Consider the following 19,551-nt stretch of genomic DNA (forward strand, 5'->3'; position numbering starts at 1 on the left):
ATGTATACTTAGGAGAGGTGTATCAATAGGGGCTTGTTTGCACCTCTTCTGGAACAGCCTATTTCCTGGTTTGCTGGCTGTGATTGGAGGCCTCAGGGTGCAGCAGGTGAAACCAGAGAAGCTGTTATGAGCACACCTGAGAGACACGCCCATCTTTGTTCCTGCCAGTTTCTGTTGGGAGTGTGTAAGAAATGGCAGCAGCAACTATTTCTATAGAACAAGACCAGTTTTGTTGTTCGGTGTGCCTTGAGATTTTGAGAGACCCAGTGACGATCCCGTGTGGACACAGCTACTGCCTGGACTGCATTGAAGACTACTGGAACAGAGCCAAGCAGAAGGGCCAATACAGCTGCCCTCAGTGTAGACAGGAGTTCAGTCCCAGACCTCTGCTGAGCAGAAACACTGTCCTGGGTGAAGTGGTGGAGAAGTTACAGCACTCCGGATTTCAAGTTCCACCTCAAAACGTGTCCAAAGCAGAAGAGGTGAAGTGCGGCGAGTGCACAGTGAGGAAAACCAAAGCTGTTAAGTCATGCCTTGTGTGTTTGGAGTCGTACTGTGGGGCTCACCTGAGAGTCCATGAGGATCGCTTTCATGGGAAGGCCCACATGTTGATCCCAGCTTCAGACCAGCTGAGGGAGAAGCTGTGCCCGCAGCATGATAAGGTACTGAGGCTGTACTGCCGCACTGACCAGCAGTGTGTGTGTTCACAGTGTCTTAAAGGGAGACATAAGGGCCACGATGCAGTCACTATAGTGGACGAGAGAGCAGCACAACAGGTGAGTTTGATTATTTTTGAAGCTTTTTAAATGGTTAATATTCAGCTAGAAACACTCAGGAATGTGCCTACAATTTTATAAGTGTTTTACAATGACAAATATAAAGTATAAATAAAATATAAACACTGTTTGGCACCAAACGTCAAAGAATTTACCCAAACTACTTAATTTTACAGGTCAAAGTCAGGTTACTGGTTTACGTTTTTGTTATGGGGCTGATGTCTTCCGCGGATCTAGAGAGCTTCATTAAGATTGGCAAAATAACCTTCATGACACCATTGTGACGTCATCATGGGTTTTTATTGTTGCAGATTGGGCTTGTTTCAACGTTAAATAAGATTGATAGGGATTAAAAAAAAGAGTCCCATATTGATGACATTTAAACATATTACATACGTACATTGCAAGCATAACAACAGATCATATTGTGCTTTGAAAATAAAACTGTACGCTAAATATGTGTTTGATTGTGTTTAAATCACTGACTTGCTGAATTGAAGCATTTGAGTTTGGTTTTCAGGCCCCTTTGTTTTATTCAAAGAATGGTTTGATATTTTTTTTGTGAAAATGTTTATTCACTTTCTCTCAGAGACTTCAATAAAATTCAACACCAGTCTTGTGTTTTTCTATAAATAATAAGACTGAGTGGATACGGCCTGCAACCATGAGGCTAGATCAGCAAAAAAAAGTTGAAAACAGGGAAAAAAAATGAGTGCAAGGAAACGAGCAGTGACTCCTGGAAGTTCACTGTTCCCAGCGACTTTACAAGTCCAAACCTCTGCAGTATGTTTTCCAGTTCGTGTGTTTAGATTAGACTGTAATGACCCTGAAAAGTAGTGCCAATTGTGGTTCAAAATTCTGCCTTCAAAAGTCCCTTTATTAAAGTACTTAAAAGCCTTTATTATCTGTGTCCCAGCATGTGCTCAGGGTCCAAATGCTGACTGTGTTGATAATCCAGGGACGAATCAGCAAACCAAATAATTGAATAGAAGACTGACCTCTTAATGCTTTACATATTATCAGTATTCAGGCATGCAAATGTCCCCTGCACCTCACGCTGACTCTCACCTGAAACTAGATTTTCCGGACTATTGACTCGTTTTCTGCACTTCACAAAATAAATGTAAGATACATTGCTGGAATAACTTGCTGTAGTACCAGAAGATAGATTATTAAAGCATAGAGCAGCAACACAAAACAGACCCATAAATGATGTTTCTGGTATTCTTATAAAGTGGCCTTAAGGCTTCAATACTTCAAATATTGAAAAGAAAGTATAAAACCTGGTCTTGTACTGGTATGTTGGGCTCTGATGTCACTGTGTTAAAAGTTTGGACTGAAAGAGCAAAGCCTTCCAGTGCAATCCGACCCTTTGATTGTAAAATCAAAACTTTCCGCTTGAAATTTGAAGCCCGAGGGAGCGCACTGTGTGATATTCATCTTTTGTACTCTCCTAGAAAAACCTCCAGGAATCATCTTTGAAGTCGCTGCAGAAAATGAAGGATGCAGAGAAGGAAATCAGATATGTTGTCAGATACATAAAGGTGAGTTGGTTTTCAATTTACTAGCAACTGTGTATATATTGTTGTTACAAAGTCAAAGTTGGATGTGAGTGATTGCTTCCAAAAGGAGAGGGGGAAAAAAACGTTATCTTCCACAGCACTCCACAGAGGCAGTGGTGGAGGAGAGCGAGAGGATTTTCTCGAAGCTGATCCGCTCCATAGAGAAGCAGAGCGGCGAGGTGAAGGAGCAGATCAGAGGGCAGCAGAGAGCGGCTGTCAGTCAGGCTGAGGAGCTGCTGGAGAAGATCCAGAGGGAGACAGTGGAGCTGAGGAGGAGCGACGCTGAGCTGGAGAAGCTCTGTCGCACCGAGGACCACCTCCACTTCCTGCAGGCATGGAACAAAAGATAACTGAGCCAGCTCAAATGACTTGTGTTGAAGGAAGGTTAAATCAAATAAAATCAAGCAGTAATCAAATCCACCAAAAAACATCATCTGCTTCAAATCTGACTCCAAGTACATCTCCAGTTTTTTATCAGAAGCATGATTAAAAAAACGTGTAACTTTTTGGAAGGCAAATCTTAAAATGTAATATTTCTGTTACATTCTCGTGTTCATATAATAATACATTTTATTTCTAAAGCGCTTTTCAAGAACTCAAAGACTCTGAACATTAGTAATGATAGAAAGAACAGGACAACATAGTAAGAACAAATACCACAACAACACACACAGGTCATGTAAACAACACACAGCACAATCACACATTTAAAGCTGATGTGGGGTGAAAAAGAAGTATAATTTAAAAAAACAAGTATGGATGAAATGATAGGACTACTTTATGGAATGGAAAATAACTAAATAAGAAGAAAAAATAGGTATGAAATGATTCAAATGAAAGCAAACACTTAACTATGAATTGGCTTTTTTTTTGTAAGATTTATTTTTTGGCTTTTTGCCTTCATGGATAGAGTAGGAAACCATAGAGATAGAGAGGGGAATGACATGCAGGAAAGGAGCCACAGGCCAGACTCGAACCCCGAGTGGACTATAGCCTTCGTAAATTGGGTGCGACTTAACCGCTTGGCCATCTGTGCCCCAAAACTGAACTGTTCAACATTATCAGGAACATTTTAAACCATAAGTCTATGCTTCAGAAGGGGTTTACCAACCTTTTCAGTTTTCACTGTACTGCAGTTTCCTGGATCTACAAAATGACAAAAGTTATTTTAAGATGAGTTTTAAACAAACAATTTATCTCTCAGTTCATGAACCGAAATAAAAGTAAAGGGAAAGATAAAAGAAGAAAAGACCTTGGCCATTGCCAAAGCCTGTCACAATGCTCTATTGGCTTTCGAAGTCCCACTGTAAAGAGGGAGGGGAGGGGGAGGGGTTGGCCTAATCCAGCACATTATCTCAAACTTCCCATTAGGTAGTCTTAATTCCCCTTTTTTTATGTAACTAGAACTGTGAAAACTTTGTGAATTCTGAGTGCAAATAATGATGAATTGAGATTGAAAACAATTAGTGGTGTCTGATTTTAACTTTGACCCCACACTAGTTTATCAAGCCAAATAATTTTGTTTTACAATTGTATAATGACAATAAAGACATTCTATTCTATCATGATAATTGCATTATATTGATTGATTAGAAAATATTGGCATTAAAAAGTTTCCAATAAATATCAAGATTTAAAAGTTCTCAAACATAAAAGTTCTTAATTATAATTAATTTGTCATTTCAGTCAATTTTCTAACTTTTTGAGCTTTTGTTCATTGAACTGTTTTTAAATGTTTCCTGACGTGGTGGACAGTCTAGGCTTGTTAAGTTAATCACTGAACTGTAACACTCTGCAAAGTAATCTTATATCGTGCATGTTTCCCTAACAGATCCAGTTAACAGGATTTTTAAATACAGTGAACTTCTGATGTTTTCACCTTGCACAGTGATTCCTTCATGCTGGTCACAGTTGTTGCCCTTACTTTTAAATCCTGCTGGCTGATTTGTTTTTTGTTGTCCATCACTACAGAAGTGCAAGTCTCTTCACTTCCCTGTAAAGTCTGTGGAGATGCCCGACACTGACGCTCTTCAGTATCTCATGTATAAAACCATGAGAGGAGCTCTGGCTGACCTCAAAGACAGTCTGGATGAAACACTTGAGAAAGACTTTGACAGAATCTCTGAGAAAGGTCCGTTGGTTTGGTTTTTTTTAACCTTAAAGACGATTACATTCAGTTTGTTTTTGAAAGTGTTGACAATATTTACTTACTAGTTGCTCTTTCGTATTTCCAGTCATGTCACTGAAGGAAACAAGCAATCAAATAACCTCTGAAAAAGCTAAAGGTATGCAAGCTTTCACATCTGACTTCAGATCCTAGTTTTTAGTTTTTTTAAATGTAAAACATCACTTTTTTGCTCTTCACTAGTGCTCTAGATAGATTGAAAATAATAGTTTTTTATTTTATTGAAGCTAAGATTTGGTTTTAAGTTTAGCATCAACAATGTCACATTTAGTCTCCACCTGCCATTAGCAGGGCCTGAAGCATAATTTTAAGCTTGGTCATTGCACCTTTAATATAAAATGAGCCTTATGAGTTGTGTGTCTCTTCGTCTTGATCAAGATATTTTCAGCACATTTCTTAACTTTGTAATCTCAATTACACTGTGAGCTTCATTCAAAGTGATGAAGCTTTTATTTCATGAAACAAAGAGCGTATGATAATCACACAACTTCGATCCTCTTACCTTTTCTGGTGTGTTTAATGTCTGTCATCTCATCTTTCAAACAGCCAAAAACACCGATCATTCCTACAACTCAGAACCGAAGACAAGAGCTGATTTCCTACAATGTGAGCACATTTTTGATGAACCTAACATCTGTCTTTTAGAACCCCTGCCTCAGTGTTTGACAATGTGCATCTACTCTCTCCAGATTACAATGAAGTCACCCTCGACCCGACCACAGCCAACCCGTATCTCTCCTTCTTCAATGGTCATAGAGGAGTGACCACACGTTTAGAGCCTCAGACGTACCCGGACAACCCGCAGCGCTTCACCAGCTGGGCTCAAGTGCTGTGCAAAGCCGGGATGGCTGGACGCTGCTACTGGGAGGTGGAATGGGCCGGTAATGGAGGGGTTTCTATCGGCGTCTGCTACAAAAACATGAACCGGAGCGGAGGAGGGAGTGACTGCAAGCTTGGACACAACTCCAAATCCTGGAGCCTGGACTGCTCCCCCTCATCATGTTCGTTTCAGCACAAAAAGGAGAGTGTGACCATCACTGATACTAAATGCAGCAGCAGGATAGGATTGTTTCTGGACTTCAGGGCTGGGACTTTGGCAGTATATAATGTTTCTGATACAATGGTTTTGCTCCATAAAGTCAAGGCGACATTCACGCAGCCCGTATACCCAGGATTCTGGGTGGGGTTGGGCTCTACGCTGCAGCTGTGCTCTCTTTAAAATGTAAAAATTATCTCCACTCCATCAGAGGGAAAAGTCCTTAAGATACCTTTAAAGCACTGGGTTAAAAAAAACAATGACACAGAGCCAGGTTTTTGTGCTCAAAACGTTGCATTTTATTAACCATGCAAGCAGAGAACAGCAACACTTTGGTGGAGCAGGTAAAGAGGCGGGGGAGCTTAGATCTTATTGAAGGCAGCAACATCTACACTCTGGACCTGCAGAGACAGAAAAGAATAACACAAATATTTATGATGTTACAATGTGAATTATTGATCACTCTATTTTAATTATAAATCTTTAATTAATAAAGTATTCACAACCTACAAATTCAGAAATATTTCCTTTCTCAAGTATTTAAGGCAAATGTTTTGGAAACTGGCGTTCTGCTAAGATTCAGATAACGATATGAATCTCAGTTGACTTTGGGCTTAGTTAAGACTGGTCCTGTTTAAAGTACCTTAACTGATTTCACCAACCAACATCTCTGAAGCCATTTCATTCAATCGCCTTATATTGTTTTAGTAATCAATTAAAAACATTTAAACAAAAAAACAATCCCTTGTTCTGCAGGGAATGCTTAGGCAGTAGTTGTGAGAACCATGACTCAGGTTCTCCAAGGTGGATCTGTACTTACTGTTCCTTTTCAACGTGAGACAGATATCAGTGATATCCACGTTACTGAACTCTGAACTTTAACCGATTTATCAACATTTGTGGGACATGATATCTAATCCTGAAAGGACAATTATGTTCTCTTAACCATAAAGGCTTGGTTTAAAAAATAAAAGATTATTTGAATCATCCTGCGAGGGAAATATTTTTTGCCTTCATATCAAATTCAGTAAGAGACTGGGACTTCATTAGTACTGCTGGCTGCATTGGAAAATTACTCTTAATAGAAAAGAGGAACTCAGATGTGTTCAAAATTCAGCAGATATAAATCAGAGCTATCTCCCCGTGAGGTTGAGTGAAAAACTGTTTTCCTGTTAGCGCAAACCAAGCCTTAAATTATGCATCCTGTCATTACTCACAAAGTCCTCAAACTTGGTGATCTCCTCCTCCAGGATGTCTGTGCCAACTTTGTCGTCCTCAACCACACAGTTGATCTGCAGCTTCTTGATGCCGTAGCCGACTGGCACCAGTTTGGATGCTCCCCACAGGAGCCCGTCCATCTGCACCGTGCGCACACACTCCTCCAGCTTCGCCATGTCAGTCTCGTCGTCCCACTGAAGAAAGAGAGAGGAAGACAAAAAAAACGTTAAAGGATCATTGAGTTTACAGCAAGACTTTGACATTTGTTTTCAATCAGATATTACAGCAAACTACATACAAATGCACGGTTGAATCCTTATTCTTGGAACACACACATTGGGTTTCTTATTGAGTAATGAAGAGACATTTGAAGGCTCTGAAAGATACATTTCCTGCTTCTATTCAAGTTTGACACAACCGTAGTTTCCTTATTTGTGAAGAGCCATAATGAAACCAGCATATTACATGAATGCTAAATGATACTGTTTTAAAAGACACGTACAGGCTTGACGTCCAACAGGATGGATGACTTAGCGATGAGTGTGGGTTTCTTGGCCTTCTTGGCTGTGTAGGCATCGATGCGTTCCTGTTTGAGGCGTTCTGCCTCCGCATCGTCATCATCACTGCCGAATAAGTCCACGTCGTCATCGTCGTCGTCGTCATCATCAGCATCATTGCCGTTCACCTGTTTGACTGGAGCAGCCTGCTCAAAACAATAGAAAAGGACAGGATTCAACAGATGTGTGAGAATGAAGGAGGCCAAAAGGTGTGTATGGAGATTCAGATGTTAATAAAACTGAAAGATTATTTCAATTTTTTTGTTGAGGTCGATTTGAAGTCACATCTAAATCTGTAAACATTAAATACAATTTCCTAGGGTGCAGAAATTAACTCTAGAGTTGTTAAAAATCCTTTTTTTTTGTCTTCAAGGGTCATTATAAAGGTTTTTGTTAAGAATGTTAGCGTTATACTTTCTATATTGTGATATTTAAATACAAACAAAGGAAAAGGCATACACTTTCCAATAACCCCCCCCAAGACAAGTGTGCCACGCCCCTTTTTAAAATATGTTAGGTATAATGAAAGAATCTTTAGTAATGGACTGTATCTAAAATGTTATTCCTTATTATTCACCTTGGCAGATGGGACGGCTGCTGCTGCGGGCGTCTTTTCAAGCATAGCCACTCTGGACTCCAGCTTCTGCAGGGCTGCTCTCATGCTCTCCACCACTGATGGAAAGTGAAGTAAAGGATGATTACTACTGTGCAACAAGAAGCAGCAGCTTTGGAAGGCATGAAAAACTCAACACACCTTTGTGCAGGGCCTGGTTCTCTAGCTCCATGCTCTTCATACGTGTGACCAGCTCCTGGTCTCCTCCGTGTGAGGACGACTGTGAAAAGATCAACACGTTTATTAAGCAATAGTCCGGCTGCTGGTCAGGGTTCAAATGTAAATGTAAAGGAGGATCACTCCAAGCCTAAAGGGAGGAAGCAGGCAAAAAAACAAAAGAACATGCAGAGCTATAATCCATTACAAGAAACAATTATTTGGATACACTTCACTCACACACACAATGCTGGTGTTAAAATTAACACCATTTTGGGTTTAAATGCTAGCATGCAGACAAACTGAGATTACTTTAAACAACAATCAAAATCAATTTGTCCCACCACAATTATGTGGAGAATTGAGTATCATACTCAAATTAATGTCTAAATAAAAAGTATTAAAGTTTGAAAAGGTAACAAGTGAAAAAAAAATGGTTTAGATTAGACATAAACTGTTGATTAGTCAGCTTCAGGAACTTTTCTTGTGGCATTTCCACTTGATTCCAGTCTTTGTGCAAAGCTGGGCAAATTATGACAGTTGAATTGATCCTCTCTCTGGAAAGCTGATTTGAGTATTTCCCAAACCATTTCTTTGTAGGGCGATCAGTGAATTACATCTTGTAGAAATAACACGAGAATTATATGAAGAAGTAGATGTCAAAAATTAGCCTTCAAGATTAAAAACAGGGAAGGAAATATTTCATGATAGCCTTTGATAACCAGAACATAATTTCCAGCAAAAACCATACTCAGATTAGAATTTACGCTCCAAAATTAAGAACAGTTAGTGGCATTGACCCCTCAAAAACAAAACAAAAACACAGAAGCCGGGTGGTGCAAACTGAGACATCTAAGTGCTGTGTTATCAGTAGCACACTTCACTTCAGGTAGCAGCAGTCACAGACAGCACACCCAGAATCTCTGTCTCGGCCATGCAGTGTTTCCAGGTCTGATGATGGATGAGGAACACTTACATTTCTGTGCTGCCGTTTTGGCTGGCGCCCTTTGGCCTGCTGCAGGGTCGTTTTCACCTACACCCAGCGACACATGCGATGAAGGTAAAGGTGGAAAACCACAAAGACAAAGAAAAGCAGTGGTTGCAGGTGGAAATTCAAATACTACATAATGCACGGCTTCAGGGTCGTCAGTTACAAGGATAGAAAATAAGGTTAATAATTCAAAAGGCACTTGCAGTGTCAAAAGAAAAGATATCAGCCAATGTTACAGGTCTACGGAGCCTGTAAAACCGTCTGAGCACCTGTTTGCAGGGTGTACCAGAAAACCACTGGTATCTTACTTGAGTCTTGCACATAAATTTATAAACCTCTTAAGACAGCTATTTTGGGTGTACAAGTCCATGTATAGTGTTGTGAATGAGTATCTCCCTGTGGTTTGATGAAGTCAGGCTGCACTTTGAAAAGTTGATGTAAAAAAAAAAAAAAAAAAAAGGAAAGATGAACATTATACAAGTCCACTCTAACACAATACTTATGGTTAGAAAGACATTAGCCACAGTAATTGTTCCTCCTGTTCTGGCCAAAAACATCATAAAGAAAATCTAAATGATGGGGAATGACTCTATCATACTCTTCTTTTTTTTTTTAATTGTTTCCCAGAGCGAATGTTAGTTAGGTTTATAAGTTATCTCTTGCAGAGAAGAACTTCATCCTTCAATATAAAAGCTTTTGCTCGTTGTGCCAAGGCAGAGCAGTAGTAATTAAAAGATCAACTTTGATACAAAAATACACAGCGCATTTCGAAGAGAACCCTCTTAGATTGTCAAATTTTGGTGTCAAGTGTCAAGTATTATATTTGCAAGAAGCGAGGACTGAGTCATTTTTGGGCTTTTTATGCCTTCATTAGAGAGATACAACAGTGGATAGAGTCAGAAATCGGGCTGAAAAGAAAAAGAAACAACATGCAGGAAAGGAGCCACAGGTCAGTTTCGAACCCAGGCCGCCGGCTTGGAGAACTATAACCTCCATACATGGGGTGTCGCACTAACCACTAGACTACTAGACTAATGGCGCCCCCAGACTGCGCTGTTTTACTCGATTTCTGTTCATCTATCTTCAGCCACTTAAGAAGGAACAATAATAGTTATGGACAGGTCTGTTTTCTGTGTGTGTATGCAAGATTACCACACTCATACTGCTAGCAATTTGGCATATAGAGTATGACCAATTTATCAGTAGGCAGATATGGACCAATCACTAAAATATTGATATATAATTTTTCTGAGACAAATTCAAATTTTAGCCCACCATACTGGTAATTGGTAAAGAACCTATTATTGGTCAGGCTCTAATAGCAAATACCATTAATGTCATGACAAACACAGCGAAGCTTAGAGAGAGATTGCAATGGAGATTATGGGAGAAGCAAGCAGAGGTAAAGGATGGAAAAAGTGTTTCCTGACAGAAATGAAAACTCAAATCTAATTTCAAGCACTGACTAAACAACAGACTCAGTATCTCCTGAAGGACCTGCTGTCTATACTTTCATCATATGTAGTAAAAACAGCTCTTCCCCTGTTTAAAGGCTGGTACATGAACATTAGTGAGTACAGTCCTGCCAGCACAGGGGATGTCCCTGCAAATCATTTGTAGTACAGTACTCACTCCATTTATGGACTGCAGGATATTCTTTCTGGATAAAGCCATGTCCTGCAGGATGGTACTAACTTCTCTATCCTGCAGGTAAATATGTGGGTAAAGTGGTGATGAAGTGGAAGCAGTGAGAAGGCAGAGCAGAATGCAGACACACAAAAGCAGGACGGCTCATACACCCTCATATAGGATGATTGGTTATGTAGTGGGAGGATCTGAAAGGAATCCTTGTTCCAAAACATGTAGTTAAGATAATTTTCATGGATTCATTTACATCCAACATTTATAAAAAAAAATAATAATAAAAATTAAAAAAAAATACCTCCAGTCAAACAACAGAGAACATACTTTCCATAATGTATTTTTTTTTCTTTTTGAACTACTCCATGTTCGATCCTTACTGTTTTTGGAACATAAATATTAATCTGAGATTGTGTTTACTTTCCTTCTGCTGAAAAAAACCTTTGGAGACTGTTCAGTAACTGATCATTTTTTACTCTGTACATGATTTAAATGGTTTTGAAGTCGACCACTTCATATATATTATTTATGTACAGAATAAATATTAATGGCCCCAACATTAACCCTTGGGGAACTCCACACTTTACCTTCAGCAGTTCTGATTTAACCTATTTGATTTGTACATATTGATATATATTGTGTAAGTAACTGATGAGCCAAGTGAGTGCTACTCTTATTCCATATTTCTGTAGTTTTGTTTATAATAAGTTAATGTAGTCCTTATACATTCAGACTATGAGCAGAAAAATAAGAGCATATCAAGTGGGAGCTATGGGATTATGTACTTGGCCCTCATATTGCAATAGAAAGGTTACACACATTCTGGCAGCAGGCAGAAAGCACACCGACCTAGTATCATGACCTGACCTGCAACTCGTGGTGCAGCTGTCCTTTTCCCATGTCAGTACATTTTGTACTGATAAGTGAACAAATTTGATTTAAACTACTTCTAATCAAAGACAAAAGCCCAGTAAAATTGAAAAACTATACAGCATAGTCAGTCATTTATTTTGGACAACAAATAGTTTGTTTGTGCAAAAGCAGACACCTATCCAAAAAAAACTCAGCACATTAAGTCTTAACTATCTATTTCACCTGAAAACAAAAGGGTTAAATAGGTGTCGCCTTTTTTTAGCGATTTGCCTGAAATGACTTATTTAAACTGAAGTTTATCTTAGTCTTTTCCTTCTCCATTGTTTCTCAGATCTCTGTAAGAAAAACAAACTCCACTACCGCCCTGAGTAGTCTGAGAAGCAGAGACAGCTGCCAAACCACCTGACCCCTCTCACTGGGACGAGTCACTTCTAAATCGAGTGGCTTAACTCGCATGTACACAGCTGCTCCGGGCTGGGCCTGAGGGTGATGTAACTGTTACTTAATCTAACCAGGCCACTGACTGACAAGGTGGCATGAGCTGATCAGGCGTCAATAACTTGAAAGACAGCAGCAAGACACACAAAAAAGTGTCTGAATTAAAGGTCAACTGGAAAAACCAATTTCCCTTTTTTCTAAGAACGGTCAGGTTGACAAATGAATCCAGCTCCAGACTTTGAAACACATTGCTGGATTGTTCTACCTGCTGCTGCTGTGTGGAGGGTCCGTTAGCTCCCTCGTAGAAGCACTTCTCTGCTTCATCGTAGCGGTGTTTGTCGAACCAGATGTTCTCTGAGGCGAGGCACTGAAGTCCACTCATTTTGGTACTGAAGGAAGAAGTCAGAAGTTTAGCAAAACAAAAAAAACTTGACATTGATCTACACCCAAAAAGACCATCTACCAAAAGCAATATGAAGTTGTAACAGCCGCCACAAATAGTGACATGAAAAGTGTGACAGAACTTCATTACATGCTTGACCACGACAACTTATTTTACTGGTTAAAACATCATGCAGAGCCACAGATGAAGCTTTGGATGGAATGATATGAGACAATACAAAGCAGAAAAGTTAAAAAAACAAAAACAAATAAAATACACTGTAAATTAATGGCAGAATAACAGGTAACAGTTTCTGTCAACTCAAAGTTGACATTAAATACAGAGACTATTGCTTATGTGCTTCACCTCCCTTCTCAATATGCTGACTGGTTACTGCAGCTGACAGGCATCTACACATTCCTCAGTCAGTGAAACACAGTTGCCTGGTCTGCAAAATCTGGATTAGAGAACAAAAGGTTGGCTGGTGCAAACTAACAACACTCTCTTAGTGACAGCAGAGTTCAACCTTGTCGTATGATTATAAACACTGACCTGTTATAGTAGACATTACATTGCTCTATCTTAGCAGTCAAAGGGAGGTGTTTTTGCAGCTACCAAAAACACAACTGTAAGACTTATCAAAAGCCAAAACACTTCATTATAATTCATTTTTTTTAAGCAATCGTTCCACAACAATTGCAAAATATCAGAGATTCAGCTTACTTTTTCGCAAAATCCCTATAAGCTGCATTGCAAGTTCATTTTAATGAATAAAGGTCCTACATTTATTTCCTGATTGCTTTAGTTATTCCAAATGCAGTCTTAATTACAATAAAAAGGTCGATCTACAAACCTACTTTTCAAATATATCAAACATAGAAGTTAGATAACTGAAAAAGCCAAACAACAATGCAGACAGACAACAAATACAAACAAAATACATAAAAAAAAAAAAGAAATTGTGGTAGTTTAAATACACCAAAAAACACACGTCAAGTCTCTCCCATTCCCTGTGAGGTTGCCATACTTGTCCCATTTGGGCCTGATTTCCGTCTCAGAGAGGCCTCTCTTCCTCTGGTGAGGCCCCCTGCTGCCTTTGCCCCCCTGTTCAGTCTCAGAGGAGGTACGATTGCGGCCTCTACTGTACTGGCGATGGGGGGTGCCTGAGGCCTTCACAGTGACCGGGTGGCCTTCTTGTTGCTGACCACGATTGCGGCTGGACTGGAAGGTCATGTAGCCCCTAGTGTTAGGACTTCTGGGAGAGGAAGACAGTGGTCCGTTGCCATTAGAGGAAATTCGGCGTGGGTAGTTGTTCCCAGCCTGTTCGTAGCTGCTGCGGTGGTGCCGGATTCCCTCAGCCTGCATGCCCTGATGGACAGGGCTTTCACCATAGGAGCCACTTCCCTCCATCGACCTGTTCAACCACTCCTCTCCAGAGCTCTGGACCTCAGAATGAGACAAACGTGTGTGTCGCTGCGGTCTACCAAACTGGACTTTGTCCCCACTGATGACGCCTCTCTCCAGTGTGGGAACATTTCCCTGCCTGAACGCCCCCACCGATGCAGCAGCACGCTGAGGGGCTCTCCCTTGATGAGGGTTTGGCAAAGACTGATCCATTTCTCGATCAAAGGGGTCTCTCCTCTATTCACTTGTGTTTCAAATTATTGAGGAGAGAAAAGAAGCAACAGGTGGAAGCTAGAGGCATTAGTTCAGTGTCAAGTGAGCTAATAACAGCAACTGTGCTTGTTAGATGCATCAAAGGAAGCTTATAAAAAAAGATGACAACGCCAATGTGATCAGGCGAGCAAACAGACAGTGGATTGATCAAAAAGCTTAGTATTTTCAAAAATACATTTTCCTTTAAAATAAGTGTTCGGAATGAACCTATCCTGAATGTGAACAGAAGAACAAACTCAATGCAATGGACCTCTTGTGTTTATGCTTTCAGGATATAGAAAAATGTTACCAAAAACATAAAGCAGTTAATTGATCAATCTCACATTGGACTTTAATAAAACAAAAATGTGGCTAACTATTTGGTTAGGGTGTGATGCAGTGTTTCTTTCAAAGTCATTTCAAGTATGAAATTCAATGCAGATTTCCCTTTTTTTTTTTAAATACATTTTTTTTACCTAAAAGACACAAGGTGAAATACACCCAGTGCATGGTTTGGTATATAAGTAGCGAGGTACTTTGCCCAATCAATGAAGAAACACTGTATTTAATTATAAGTGAATATGTTCTTTTTAAAGCATCCAAAAACCGAACCTCTCAATGTCTCACCTTTGTTTTGGCATGCTGGAGGATAATGTTCACTCCCTATTGTGGAATGGGATATTCAAAATAATTCATGTGTAACCACATAAACCAAAACAGTTTCATTGAAGACAGTCTTTAAAAAAAAAAAAAAGTGTTGCAAGCAGAAAAACACATCCAAAAATACTATTTATATTTTGATGCATAAAACACACAAAAACGAACCATTTCATAAAATACCAACAAAACAAGCATACACTTTAATCAAACTCACTTAAAAACACAAGTGATGCTTAATGTACTGTTGGTACAGGTTTAAATACCTATATTTCATTTGCCAGTTTATTGGTAGTACCTTTACAAAAATTGAATGCATATTGATCCTCTGTAATAAATGCCACATTTACTAGGAACTGTTATTTAAGTCATGTTGTGCACATTTTAGAGGCTGTTGCTTTCATCTGTTGGATTGCATTGTGCTAATCTGAGAGGAGTTTAAAATGTGTGGGCCTTATCAAACGACAGCCTCAAATAATAAATCTCATCAACATCTCTATGAAGATATTTCTATAAATAAACCTTTAAGTGAGTTGCTGTACCCTATAAACTGGCAACTGCGTGATTAATACTTTTATTGCAGAACAACATAGGACTGCAATAAATTACAACAGTGCATGCGTTAGAGCATCAGCTGAAAGGCAGCATCAACACTCACCTCTGAAAACTGGGATGGGAAGCTAATGCCCAAAAGACAAATAAGAGATAATGCAAAAATAAAAATACTCGTAGAAATACAAACTCAACCAACCACATGACAATAAAGTATACAGTTTGAAGGAAGCTTGTATTAACTATAAAGCAGACCTACAGTCAGGAGAAGAAAATGACATTGAAAGACGACGGGAAATTCAATGTCCATTTCACAAAAAACTAACAGTCAAGCAAAGGCACAACTTAAGTGATATCAAATAAAGTCGAAATCTATAAGTTCTGTTGATTTGTTTACATCCCACTAGCTGAAGTTAGGTTTTGTAACAGGAGTTTCTTTTTTTTTTTTTCTGACAGCCACAGTAACTTTGAAGTTAGTTGACCACGTGGCGACTGAAAACTTCCAAAATTTACAAAACTTCACGAGCTTTCACAAACATTACACTTGCTATGTTCGAGGTTCAACCAATACATCTTTACAAAACTTACTTTTGGCTTTACTCGACGTTTTACGACTTGATAACCGTTCTTTGGCGTGCTGCCTTGGCCGTAATCCGACGGGAGAAGAAGGACCGGTAGCTAGGCGACGCCTGTATTCTTCAGTAACAGAGGGGGGGAGCGAGACGTAAACTTTTCGATTATTTTTGACGATTTGTGCCTTTATCTAACATCAATGAAATAAAATGTAACATAGAAAGACACAAAAATGTTCTTTGTATCGCGGACATATGTTGTTCTGTGTTTTTGTTACTATTTTCACCTTGTCTTCAGATTGGTTTGATCCATTTTGGTTAAAGACTACATTTCCCAGAGTTTCAGGAAGCCGGCAACGGCTGGATGAAGTGAGGAGTTGTTTTCTTGTAGTTGTTTTGACAAGCTGTGGCTGTAAACTCAACCTTGATTGTAGGCCTCTATATTTGGTTTGATTTAAAACGCCATGATTTATCATGATTTATACGATTTCGACTAACCGGACGTCCATTATTTATCCTCTCGAAATTGAGCTTGTGTAAAGAGTTTTGACCGTAGCTTGAATTCAAGTTGCGCGTGAATTAAATCGGCTTCTTTTTCTCTATTTGTCCTGTAGATGGCTGCAGTGGCGCTTATTCTAACATACACACGTGTGTGGCCTTTCACAGAGCAAGTTATTTCGCTTGATATGTTTTTATTCGCCATATAGGCTTTATCAACTTTTCCTTATGGCAGAACTATTTTAATTACCGGTAACATATATGTGTAAATGTACACATGACTTATGAATTAAAGTTGAATTTTCAACCACAGCTTTCATACAGACATGAATGCATTTTTTAAGATGTTCAGTAGCCTAATATGCCTTCCTAGATCTACTTGTGTAAAATTGACTTAAATAATTGAACATTGGGCATTGAGAACAGCCTAACATTGGCATTTTTTATGATTATTATTATTTTTTACAAAAGTGTGAGCCAATTAAAAAAGTGACTCCAGCATGCTATTTTGAGTGCTTTCCCCACAAAACACAGACAAATTTAACACATGCGTACAATGTGAAAACACAAAGGGAAATATTATGCTTACAAGTTTTAAAATGAGTGGCATGAGGTCTTCCTGAGAAATGTGATTACATTTCAAGATATCTGACATACTTCAGTAAGTTGGCCTCAAAAAGACAAAGTTTTAAACAGTTTTTTAAATAAGAGGGATTTAAGAAAGTAGGACAAGTGTTTAAGCATGAGTGCAGTTCAGACAGTGATAAATGATTTATCTTTCTTAGGGGGTAAAAGGACAAATTAATTCCTTTAAATATCTCCAACATCCTTCTTTGACTGTAAGTTGTTCTTGGAAGTAGTTCAACAAAACTGCATTCACTGATGGGCTGATTTATTCCTCCATCACTCAGCCCATTCCTGCCCTAGTTTACACAGTACAGGTATAATGGTGTTTCTTTTATATATATATATATATATTTTCATTATGTGTGTCTAATATCTGAATGATTTTTGTGTCTGCTTTTTTCTTTCTTTACAGCTTATTTTGCTTGAGATTTAACATCTTTATTATAGTGCCATATTTCATGCCTTTTATGGGAAAAATAATTGCACATAGACTTATAAATAGTCTTAAATGCTGAGGCTTGCACCGTGCAAATTCTGCACATCACTCTGCACACTTTCTTATGTGGGAGAAACCTTAAATTTGTTTCGTCTTTGGGCTGTAAAGGAAGCATTTGCTTCAGCGACTACCGATTAGATGTTTTCTTTCTGGACCTATCAGATGCTGAGCTTAGTTGTCATATTAAATACTGTTCATACACAGTCATTGCTAAAGGGTAAAAAAAACAAAACTTTGGCCCAAAAAGATTTGGCTTCACAAACTGACAAAGGAAATATTGCTAAGTGACTGAATTATTTTCACAGAGCAGAGCTACACTTTACACTCTACTAAAAAATAAAATAAAATGAGCGAGGAAAATTTTAATTAAGGAATAAAATCACTGCAAATTAAACTGATGAGGTGTGCAAGTGTCTGCAAATCCATGTTCACAAAGATATCATAATTCAGTTTGTGTGTAGACAAAAATAGCACAGTGCTGCCTGCGTTAGTGCCAACTGGATTCCAAACTGGGTTAAATATTCATATTGATTTTTACTGAGGGAGGTATATCATGAATGAAAACCTATCAGCAAATGCAAAGATCCTCACAGACCCTCTGTCTGTCTCTCTCTTCTTTGTCTTTCATCAAAAAAAGCAATCACAGGCCTGAGTGGGTTGTCTGAGAGAGGAATCCCTTTGCAGGTTATGGATGTCATGTTACAGGAAGTGTGGGAGTAAGATTTACCATTTCAAATGATATATTTTTGGAACAGTTCAAGGCGGAGTAAAACCGATGTGTACAAGGTTTGGAGAAATGCCTACTAAAATAAAAAATAAAAAATAATTTCTTGAAGGACGGATTTTTCTGGATAGTTAGCTGAATGCAGTCTATTTATCAGTTTTATGATGGCCAGATGTATCTATAACATTTTCATTATCAAGAAGTTTTAAAGCAAAATGGCACACAAAATAATAATAATAATTGTTCAAACTTCTCTAATGTGAATATGTTCTGGGTTTTGAAGTCTTTAAAGGTGTTTTATGACAAATCTCTTTTGAGGGATCCCTGAGAGGAACTGCCCACTCGTGGGCTCATCAGAAAACTTCATACCTATAAGGCTGTTTAACCATTCACATTCACATCCAAAAATAGGTATGCTGGCAGTGCATGATGTAAGCTGATCTGTGACAAAGAAAACAAAATAACAGCTTTGGATTTAGGAAGGCAGTGGACAACTTCAAGATAAAGGTTATATAGCAATGTGGCGTGCAATGATTACGAGTTAAAGGTTTTTGAAGCTGTAGCAATGAGGCTAACAACCTCAAGTTCACGTTTGTAGGTAAAGTAATAATGCTATTATTAAGGGCTTTTATCATGCTTTGAAATAATACAATTTTTGGTGCTTCATCATCTGAAGTTTTGGATCAATCAACATGTAAACAGGTGTGGACCACTGAACGTTTTTCTGGTGCTGTGAATAGTGACCGGAATACCAAAGTTAAGAGCTGAAACAGTCCCTCTAATAGTGTGCTATATTATTCCTTTCTTTCAGTGTAAACAAACCTTAAAGGGGTGAGTCCTCAAATATTTATTTGACAGGGAAGTTGAATGTCTTTCTGGTTCCCAACTATCACTCAATTATTTAAAAAAAAAGATTGGTAGAATAAAAAAGTATTGAAACTAATCACTAGTTGCTGCCCTGCTTCAGTTTTACTTACAGTATAACACCCACTCTGCGGATAAGTGGGCCTCCCTGCTCCTTAAGATTGAAACCAGTAATTAATCACAATGCGCAGCTTTGTTTTGATGCAAACAACCTCTGTGTTTGAAATACAAGCCATTAGACAGATGGTCTCACATGGTATCACACAAACCTTTGTTAACATTTGTTGGTAAATGCATACATTTTTTGGGGGGGTCATCTTCGTAAGACGACACTGGTGATCATAACCTGATTCTTCATATACCAAGAGGTGTGTTTTGAATTATTTTTGAGGCAACACGGACACAGACTAATATCTGGATTGTCTATATACAGTCATAGACACTTGCTTTTTTTGTGAGGAGAATAAGTTTAGAACC

At 38.7% G+C, this 19,551-nt stretch overlaps 2 protein-coding genes across 10 annotated transcripts; one reads left to right on the top strand and one right to left on the bottom strand.

Annotated features, from left to right (window-relative positions):
• Window positions 1-49: 49 nt before the first annotated feature.
• On the top strand, window positions 50-6,548 carry LOC109984983 (E3 ubiquitin/ISG15 ligase TRIM25). Its single transcript, XM_020635168.3, has 7 exons — window positions 50-776; window positions 2,234-2,320; window positions 2,437-2,670; window positions 4,310-4,469; window positions 4,573-4,623; window positions 5,070-5,129; window positions 5,213-6,548. The coding sequence occupies exons 1-7, from the start codon at window positions 192-194 to the stop codon at window positions 5,740-5,742; spliced, it is 1,707 nt and encodes a 568-aa protein (XP_020490824.2). The 5' UTR covers window positions 50-191; the 3' UTR covers window positions 5,743-6,548.
• On the bottom strand, window positions 5,831-16,037 carry eef1da (eukaryotic translation elongation factor 1 delta a (guanine nucleotide exchange protein)). Of its 9 annotated transcripts, XM_065954230.1 has the most exons (11): window positions 15,882-15,965; window positions 15,400-15,421; window positions 14,712-14,747; window positions 13,456-14,076; window positions 12,312-12,435; window positions 9,080-9,136; window positions 8,089-8,167; window positions 7,912-8,006; window positions 7,280-7,480; window positions 6,777-6,971; window positions 5,831-5,960 (listed from the first exon to the last, which is right to left on the bottom strand). In XM_065954230.1, exons 4-11 carry the CDS (start codon window positions 14,043-14,045, stop codon window positions 5,922-5,924), a joined length of 1,380 nt encoding a protein of 459 aa, XP_065810302.1. In that variant the 5' UTR covers window positions 14,046-14,076; window positions 14,712-14,747; window positions 15,400-15,421; window positions 15,882-15,965; the 3' UTR covers window positions 5,831-5,921. The 9 variants fall into 9 exon arrangements, with proteins under 9 accessions (XP_065810302.1, XP_065810301.1, XP_020490827.1 ...); XM_065954229.1 differs by lacking the exon at window positions 14,712-14,747 and having other exon boundaries at window positions 15,882-16,016; XM_020635171.3 differs by lacking the exon at window positions 13,456-14,076 and having other exon boundaries at window positions 15,882-15,962.
• Window positions 16,038-19,551: the final 3,514 nt, after the last annotated feature.

This window comes from Labrus bergylta, chromosome 4 (assembly GCF_963930695.1).
Source record: "Labrus bergylta chromosome 4, fLabBer1.1, whole genome shotgun sequence".
In the NCBI taxonomy this organism is placed as follows: domain Eukaryota; kingdom Metazoa; phylum Chordata; class Actinopteri; order Labriformes; family Labridae; genus Labrus; species Labrus bergylta.